A 10,124-nucleotide genomic window follows, 5' to 3' on the forward strand; every position below is an offset into this window, starting at 1 on the left:
TTGTTTGCTAAACTGCTGCATAAAGTCAATATCAATATCTGTGCTGAGATGTGTGACAATTGAAAAAATGATAATCTTGCTTGCTTATCTATGTCAAATCCTTTAAAACATAATTCAAGGGTTATTTTTTTGCTTTCATAACATAAATTCCAACTGCATTCTATTATATTTGATTACACAGTAAATGCTTTCAGGCTCCATGTCATGCCTAACAACTTAGCTGTGGTAAATTCACTGTAAACCACAGTTTCTTGGTGCTTATTACTTTAATATCACAACCTCGTTTGTTTCTGCTCATTATTTTTCACCAACTCTAGATGCGTCAAGGCGCCTTCCTAGTGAACACTGCGCGTGGTGGTCTTGTGGATGAGAAAGCTCTGGCTCAGGCTCTGAAAGAGGGCAGAATACGAGGAGCAGCACTGGACGTCCACGAGACAGAGCCCTTCAGGTGAATAACAGCATTTCATGTAACATTTCACATTTCCTCTGACATTTGTTCGATCGCTTGCTCCAAAACTCATTTTTATTCCACCCCTTGCCTGTGAAGGTTTTTATCGCAATGTGTTATTTGGCTTCAAGCTGCACAGACAAAACACTGGCGTGTTTGCTGAGAATGCGATATTAGGGATCTAAAGTATGTGAGCTGCTTCCCAAAAGAAGTTTCTGAGGAAACAAACTGGAATGTGAAACGCTGGAATTTATACTTCATCAGTAGTAGTGGCTTTTTTATTTATACATTAAGGAGTGATGAAATTATTTGTGAAACACAATTAAAGGTGTATTTGACAGCAAGACTGAGATTTGGTCAAATTGGGTCAAAATTCTTAAATGCTAAATATGAAAGCCAGTGTTACTTGTATTTTTTTTAATATAGTTTGTGTGGTACTGTTCATTTACAGTAAGGTTTTATGGTAAAACTTCAACATAAAGGACTATTAGTAATGTTAGTTAATTCATTTACTACTAGCATAAATTAAGTATTGCTCATCCTAAAGCATTTATTAATCATATTTCAACAGAGCTGGGCAATATGGCAAAAATACAATCAAATAGTTATTTTCCATATTGAACGATAACGATTTATATTTTGATGTAAGTTGTTAATGCTTTCTGATTTAAAAGAGTCCCTCAACAATGACTGAAGCCACAAAAATGAGATGGTCCACTGAGTAGCATAACATTTTCGGCCGATAAATTCGAAAATTTGGCTGAAAATTGGGTACATCCCTAATATCAACACACTTCTAGATTTCCATTGTTGCAAATTTCTGCTGTGTGATTGGCTCTTAGATCAATATAGAGTAAAAAAAGTCTAAATTTATTGATATTCAATATAATATCGTTTATCAGCCCAGTCCTAGTTCAACATCTACTAATGCATTATTAACATCCAAAAATGAGCTTGGTAACATTAGTCAGTGCACTGTCAGTTAACATGAACTATCAATAAACTATTTATTTTCCTTAACTAACATTATTAATGATTAATAAATAAATACTATTTTAATTGATTGTTCCTTAGCTACATTTACTAATGGACGCTTTGGGTGTATGGCAATACATACTAAATGCACCGTATAAATGTGCATTAATTACTCACTTATTATTAGATAACTTAATTATTTTTTATGAACTACCAATAAATAATAACTCAACAGGACATACAGGTGAAGTCAAAATTATTAAACCCTCTGAATTATTAGCACCCCCTGTTTATTTTTTCCCCAATTTCTGTTTAATGGAGAGAAGATTTTTCATCACATTTCTAAACATAATAGTTTTATTAAGTAATTTTTAATGATGGATTTATTTAATCTTTGCTATGATGACAGTAAATAATATTTGACTAGATATTTTTCAAGACACTTCTATACAGCTTAAAGTGACATTTAAAGGCTTAACTAGGTTAATTAGGGTAACTAGGCAGGTTAGGGTAATTAGGCAAGTTATTGTGTAACGATGGTATGTTCTGTAAAACTTAAAATGGTGTTTTAAAAAATTAAAAACTGATTTTATTCTTGCCAAAATAATACAAATCAGACTTTCTCCAAAAGAGAAAATATTATCAGACATACTGTGAAAATTTCTTTGCTCTGTTAAACATCATTTGGGAAATATTAAAAAAATAATAATTCAAAGGGGGGCTAATAATTCTAATTCTGTATATTTGTTAATGTAACATTTAAAACCCCGTTCTTAAGATAAAAAGTTACATGTTAAAGTTCGCGTAAATCTGAATTTGCTGATTGTTAGCTGTTTTGCCGCCAAATCAATGCAAGCAGCTGATTCCTCCCCTACATAAACGCACACACATAATGCATACACCCAATGAGCTTATTACTTGTGGGAATTTATTATCATTATTCTAGGTTTTGGTTGTGTGTTTGTGATTTTGTTGTTGATTGTTTTATATATATATATATATATATATATATATATATATATATATATATATATATATAAAACAAAAGAAAACGTAAACTTTAAGTCTGGTTACCAGATTTGTTAGAAGTGAAAGTTTGAAAAACTGAACTGTTGTGAAAGTGAACTTTATTTCTTTAAATTAATTATTAAGTGTTTTATTTACCTTTATATTGCAGGAAAGATGAATACGTGTTCCTTTTCTATACTAATTGTTATATTTCTCCTGAGAAAAATATAATTGTATTTGAAAATTAAGTGATTTTGTTGAGATATATATATATATATATATATATATATATATATTTTGTTGAGATATATATATATATATATATAATTTTTTTTTTTTCTGTTGTGTATCAAAAGGTGTTTTGTTAAAAATGTCATTTGTGGCTTACGAGTTATCTAGGTTTCTCTAAAGCTAATTTTAAATGATTGACTTTTATTTTGTCTAGTTCCCGAAAAACAATAAAAATATGAATTATCTGAGGTTTGTGCATTCACCACTGTTACAGACTATTATTTCAGTATATTGGTGTACTTCCAACTGAAATGGATTATTAAGCAGGGGGTTTTCATTTTGTGCATCATTCTCTTATAACAAACTAATGTTAAGAGGGGCGTGGTTAAGAATATTCTTGCTGAAGCTGTCAAACTGACGTCAACAGAAAAGGACCACCAGACTTAGATTGAAGGTTAACAAACAAACATTTTGCAGGGATTAATTGTTCTCCTAAACATTGTAAATTTAAATTTCACACTAACTTTTTTTATAAGTTAATGATTTGTGAACATTTTTATTAGTTAACATTAACTGTAAATTAAGAACTGTAGATATTAACTCTACACAAAACAAAAACATTGCTCATTTTTACTTCATGTTCATTGGTGCATTAACTAATGTCACCCAATTAGACATATTTTGGGTTATGATTTATCTTAAGGTCTCCTTGTTACTGTGGAACTATTCATTTATTGATTGGGTATTATTAATTAACTACATTTACTTACTGTATGGTTAAGGTTGATAAATGCATTTTAGATTTATTTGCAGGTAATTGTGCATTATTAAATGTAGTTACTCCAATTAGTACGTGGAACATGTGGAACAAGGACAGCATTAAAACAAAGTGTTGCCATATTTTGAATTAACGTATATTTTAATATTTTATAGTTGGTTTACATTAGTCTAAACTTTTCATTCCATTATATTTAAACTTACAGCATGAAAATGTTTTGAATATTTTTAGTTTTTTAAATGGTAATACTAGCTCTGAAGCAATGCTTTTGCAGAATATTTCAGTTACGTCCGGGGCAGGAAAAGTTTGGAATTAATAATAAAATTAGTCACACTTAATTTGAAGGTACAATTCTCACTGAGTTTCCCAGTGCTAGGTTGCAGCTGGAAGGGCATCTGCTGCGTAAAACATATGCTGTATAAGTTGGCGGTTCATTTCGCTGTGGCGACCCCAGATTAATAAAAGGACTAAGCCGAAAATAAAATAAATGAATGTATTCTCACTGATAACCAGGGCTTTACATTAACACCCGCCAACCCGCCAAATGCGGGCAGATTTCAGCTCTGGCGGGTTAGACAGACACCTTCACTAGCCACTTTGGCTGGTTGGAAATCATTTTTAAATTGTAGTTTTACCCACAGTCCTGCTGCTTTTGAGAGCTCAAGATAAAAAACACATATTCTTTTGTAAGCAGTAGCAGTCACTGCTTTCATTTGAATTATTCTTTGAACAGATTAACAGGCCTATACTAACCGTGTGCATGTGAACATCCTTTCATTATCACACACAGTATGTTTCACCTGCTTTCTTTTGCTTAGTTCTTTTTGTTAATATGCTTTAATTATTTTTTTTACAATAACATTGCTTTAATGGGAGAAACATTGTGGCTAAGAAATACTTATTTGGTGTGGTCAGAGATAAATTTGTTAAATCCTTTGAGCCGTAAAAAGAAAATGAATTGTTAATTCTGTGTGAACATGACCAGCATGTGACCATTTAAACACATTTAAACAAACCAAATAGCAGTGCAGTTGTCAGAAACATGTCTCCTTGCAGCAGACTGTCATTTGTGTGACTCTCTTGTGTGTGTCAGTTTTAGTCAAGGACCCCTTAAAGACGCCCCCAACCTTATCTGCACCCCTCATGCGGCGTGGTACAGTGAACAGGCCTCGATTGAGATGCGGGAGGAGGCGGCACGGGAGATCCGACGAGCTATTACTGGTACACCCTCACATCATAACACCATCAGTTCCACTTTTTAATGACAAATGTCAATTGATACGAGAGCATTGGGTGTCTGACCCCTTTCACCCGTCCAGTAAAAAAAAAAACATTCTTTAGCTCAACAGCTTTGATGTGCTGTTATCATTAGCCATGCTGCTACCATACACATTTATGAATTAAACAAACATGTTCAATATTACTTAAATCATTTCTGAATGAAACCTTATTTCCAACACGTGTAGTGTATCAAATTGTCACTTACAATAGAATTGCTGCAAAAAATCACGAATAAAAATTGAAAGAGAATCTGCAACAGGGGAAACCACTGTAGCTTTGTTTTGTACATAATAAATGACCCAGAGTTTGCAGACGATACATGCAGTTAACTTTTCTTTATAAAAAAAAAACATAGAACAAAGCCTGGTTAAATTTTTTTTTTATGTTGGTGTAAAACCACTTGGAAACCTCATCTTGAAACATTTAGCTTCTCTTATGCTGACAATAGATTTATAAACCATTCTCTTAAGATGTTTGGCTCATACTGTATATTCAAGAGTGTCACAGAAATGTAGGTCACGTGGAACAGCACTTACTGTAAACCGTTTACTATTTGTTCACATTTTGAAGTGTGAACAAAGCTGCTGATGTGGAAAAGATCCCAGTGCCTTGCTTCAGATGACATCTTTACAGAATTACACCACATTCTTTGCGATTTGATAATTCAGCTAAACCAGTGCATTCTTAAAGGTATAGTTTACCTAAAACTGAGACTTCTGTTATTGTTAACTTACACTTTACTTGCCAAAAACCTGTTTAAGCTGTTGAACACAAAAGAAGTTACTTTGTAAAATAATAAAAACCTGTAACCATTGACTTCCATAGTTTTTGTTTTTTCTACAGTTGAAGTCAGTGGTTAACATTTTTCAGAATATCTTCTTTTGTATTTAACAGAATAAAGAAACTTGTAAAGGTTTGTAAGCATTTGAGGGTGAGGAAATAGTGAGTATATTTTCATTTTTTGGTAAACTATCCTTTTAAGTGGGGCTTTTAAAGTGAACTGGCGAGTGGCTGTTTCAAATATTCACTAACAATGTCATTTGGTGCTTGTCGAATGATCATTTTTGCCGCTGCCTTATAATGAATGTGTGTTCCTCCTCCAGGTCGCATTCCAGACAGTCTGAAGAACTGCGTGAACAAAGAGTTCCTCACACAGACCACGCATTGGGCCGGCATGGACCCTGCAGTTGTTCATCCAGAGCTCAATGGAGCCTACAGGTAAAACACACTACTGACAAGTCACTTCTTCTCGACTCAATGGAGCATACGTAAATATATATAGCTCAGTATAAATGAGTACACCCCATTTTGAAAATAAATATGTTTTCATTTGATCCATTTCTCAGTTAATATAGGTAATGTATTTTGGTGCATTTAAACAAAACTGATTTATTAAAGTTGTATTTTTATTAAAATAAGATTTTTGTCACCAAACATGATAATACAATTAAATTCAAGCAAAATATTGAAAAAATAAATGACAACCTACGAAATTTCAACTATTAAAAAAAAATTCTTCACTTGATTTTTCCTCCTTAAAAAAAAAAAATAATAATAATATTTTTCTCTGACATATAAATTTGGCTGTACTAGTTTATAGATCGTTATCTTTAGTATTTTGTTAGATAAGCTCCAGATTTGGCTTGAGTACTGACTAATCTATATATTCATATGATTCATAATATTCATTTTACAAAACAAAAGATAAACAAATGTGTAAACAGTAGTTGAGAGAAATAGGCTTTTTGTGTACATAGAAAAAGATTCAAATCTCTGAGTATCTAAAAAATGGGAGCAAAACAAATGTGTTGGCATTCTATTTTTGTTAGTGTACATTTAATAACATGAACTAATGGAAGCTTATTGTAAAGTGTGAACAAAACTGTGTACAATCTAAAAAAAAAAATAAAAAAGGTGTATTTTGTAGGCCTTAAAGCACTCGGGAAAGTTGGTTCTTTACTAAAAATGTATGCTTTTATTCACATTTTATGCATCTCTTATTGGTCAAAATGGACCCAAATGCATAATTATTAGGATTATTATACACATACAATTGAAGTTGGAATCATCAGCCCTTTTGTCAAATTTGAATTCTTTTATATTTTTTTCCAAGTTCTGTTTAACGGAGAGAAGACTTTTTTCAACACATTTCTAAACTGATTTCTTTTATCTTTGCCATGATGATTGTCATTTTTTAAGATACTAGTATTCAGCTTAAAGTGACATTTAAACATTAAACTAGGTTAATTAGGTTAACTAGGCAAGTTAGGCATAGGTAGGGCCACCCGGAATCTGTGCGCACAGATTTCTGCAGATTTTTAGCCTATCATAAATTCTGTTTATTTACTTGAGCAAATGTGTGTAATTCTTTATTTATTCAGTTTTTTTTATTAATATCAGTAATATTATTGACTAATGTGAAAATGTTCATCTGATTTATGTACAATGCAGTTTGTACAGTAATATTTTCTGTCTTTTACTAAATATATTATATGACAAATTTGCTTTATTTACCAAATAAAGTGGATCTAATTGGATTTGTGCTTTAAACATTAAATAAAAGTTAAAAAGATATTATTTTTTTATTTCATATATTAAGGTTTTAGTTATGATACTCCCAAAAAACTTCCACAGAAATCCGCAGACTTTTACCAAAATTCTCTGCAGAAAGAGCAAAAAACGTCCGCAGATTCCGTCTGGCCCTAGGCATAGGCAAATCACTAGCTGCGTCCCAAATCGCATACTTATGCACTATTCTACGCCATTTTGTAGTATAAATAGTGTAAGTAGTGTGTTCACACTGAAAACTTTAAAAATAATAAGTGCACTTTAATTACCCGGATGATGCACTCATTCAGCCGCTAAAATGAAGTGTGTAATGATGGACACTTCACGCACTCAACGACCGCAGGTTTGCTTACGTAGCGGAAGGGGCGGAGCTATCGGACGCACATGTTGAATAACTTTATTTATTTTGGATGGTGAAAGCAAAATTCTCCTACGAGAGTGATTATAGCGCCTCCGGATGGTAAATGCGGCAATACTCACGGCAGGTATTACTTGATAATTCAGTCGTTTATTTCACTGATTTGGCAACAGTCAAACGTCATCAGGGAAACGGTTTGAATTTCCGCTTAGTAAAAAAACATTAGTGTGCCATTTGGGACGACACTACATACATATACTATCCTGTTGAGTGTGTAAGTGCATAAGTACATAGTGCATGAGTGCATAGTGTATAGTGTGCCATTTGGGACGCAGCTACTGTATAACAGTGGCTTGTTCTGTAGACAATTGAAAAAAAAAAAGTTGCTTAAGGGGGTTGATAATTAACGACTTTAAAATAGTTTTAAAACACTTTTATTCTAGCTGAAATAAAACAAATAAGACTTTCTTCAGAAGAAAAAAATATTATTGGAAATACAGTGAAAATGTCTCCATTAAATCATCAAAAAGAATACATATTTTACATGAGGGCTTATAATTTTGCTCAACTGTAGATCTGTACTGCATATACAAACAGTTAAAGTTAAATTATTAGCCCCCTCTTTGATTTATTTATTTATTTATTTATTTTTAAATATTTACCAAATTATTTTTAACAGGGCAAGTAAACTTATAGTATGTCTGATAATATTTTTTCTTCTGGAAAAAGTCTTATTAGTTTTATTTCGGCAAGAATAAAAGCAGTTTTAAATTTTTTAAACACCATTTTAGGGACAAAATGATTAGCCTCTTTAAGCTAATTATTTTTTCGACTGTCTACAGAACACACAATTGCTATACAATAGCTGGCCTAATTATCCTAACCTGCCTAGTTGACTTAAATAACCTAGTTAAGCCTTTAAATGTCACTTTAAGCTGTATAGAAGCGTCTTGAAAAATATCTAGTCAAATATTATTTACTGTCATCATGGCAAAGATGAAATAAATCAGTTATTAGAGATGAGTTATTAAAACTATTAAGTTTAGAAATGTGTTGAAAAAATCTGCTCTCCGTTAAACAGAAATTAGGGAAAAAAATAAACAGGTGGTCTAATAATTCAGGGGGGCTAATAGGTCTGACTTCAACTGTATATTGCTAATGTTGCTAATTAATATTTAACATTATCCCACCTCCGCAGGTACCCTCCAGGCGTAGTGAGCCACGCTTCAGGGGGTCTACCTCCACCAGTGGAGGGCATCATGCCAAGTGCAGTGCCCATAACTCACAGCCTGCCTACAGTAGCCCACCCCCCACACGCCCCTTCACCCGGACAAACCGGCAAACCTGAACCCGATAGAGAGCAGCACCCCAACGAACAGTTGTAGCCCCCCTCATCTTCAAACGTACCACTATAAAACTCTCCTGGTCCTTCTTAACCCCAAAGAAGAGGAGCGGAAACAGGCTCCCGGGCTCAGAACCAGCCACAAAAAACAACCACGACTAGCCAAACTCTGACTGAACGGGTGGACTGCGCTCTTTGAAGTATCTAATGGGGAATAAAGCAACAACAAAAACAAAAGAGAGAGAAAATCATGTGGATTTTAAACTCCCTGATGCAAAATCCTGCTGTTTTAGATTGTAGTCTGTCCAAGTGCAGTGGGCGATCTTTTATCTGTTATTTTGTCTGTCTAATGGGTTTCATTGTTAAAACAACTGTAGCTATTACATGAATGTAACCTGTTTGTGTACAGTTTTTAGGATATGATCAATGGTTTGTAGATGAGAAATTAAAAAACCCGAAACAGCATTAAGGGAGGCATCTTACCACCTGATTATAGATATGATGAAAAGCATATTAGTTCAGCTCGTTTGTTTTTCAAAAGCCCCGAAAGAGGCGGGATTTGCACACCCTCTCAGGAAAATTTATTTCCCCCCTTCCTACATTTCTTCCTTTTAAATTAAACCACATAGTGCATTGTTTTTTTTACCCATTTGTCTTTTATAGTCAGTACAGTACCTTAAAGAACTACAGTCAGTATGGTTTTATTTTCGGAGCATGTATTACCTTATGTGTTAAAAAAAGAAAACAGAAAAAAATAGTTTTTTTTACACGAAAATTTCACCGAAAAAAAATATTGACGAAAACAAACAAAACAAAACAAAACAAAACTCAACAAAAACAAATTTGTCTTGTGCAAAGCTGTTATGCTTGCCTGTTTGTGTGTGACTTGATTGTACCGTGTGTTTTCGAGGATGCCGGGATAGTTGCAGCTCTCCATCGCCTACATAGTTTCCTTCCTGGTAAAGTGGTAGGCTAGCAATATACATACTATATATACTATGAGATATTAATATTTTTTGTTAAACAGAATCCAAAAAGAAATGTTTGTGACTGTATGCATTTGTATGAATTATTTTAAATGAAATAAAAGTCTGAGTTAAATGACTATGGGATGTTTTTTTCAGTGTCATGCTAT

General features: G+C 33.1%; 1 protein-coding gene across 13 annotated transcripts in view; it reads left to right on the forward strand.

Annotated features, from left to right (window-relative positions):
- ctbp1 (C-terminal binding protein 1) overlaps window positions 1-10,094 on the forward strand; it is a 59,606-nt gene extending 49,512 nt beyond the window's left edge. For 12 of the 13 annotated variants that reach the window (XM_087280794.1, XM_087280797.1, XM_087280799.1 and 9 more), the window contains 4 exons: window positions 318-448; window positions 4,534-4,661; window positions 5,825-5,939; window positions 8,846-10,094. In XM_087280794.1, coding sequence (XP_087136920.1) covers window positions 318-448; window positions 4,534-4,661; window positions 5,825-5,939; window positions 8,846-9,032 — 561 coding nt within the window. In that variant the 3' untranslated portion in view covers window positions 9,033-10,094. 13 annotated transcript variants of the gene reach the window in all.
- Window positions 10,095-10,124: the final 30 nt, after the last annotated feature.

This window comes from Danio rerio, chromosome 14 (assembly GCF_052040795.2).
Source record: "Danio rerio strain M-AB ecotype USA chromosome 14, GRCz13ab, whole genome shotgun sequence".
In the NCBI taxonomy this organism is placed as follows: Eukaryota; Metazoa; Chordata; class Actinopteri; order Cypriniformes; family Danionidae; genus Danio; species Danio rerio.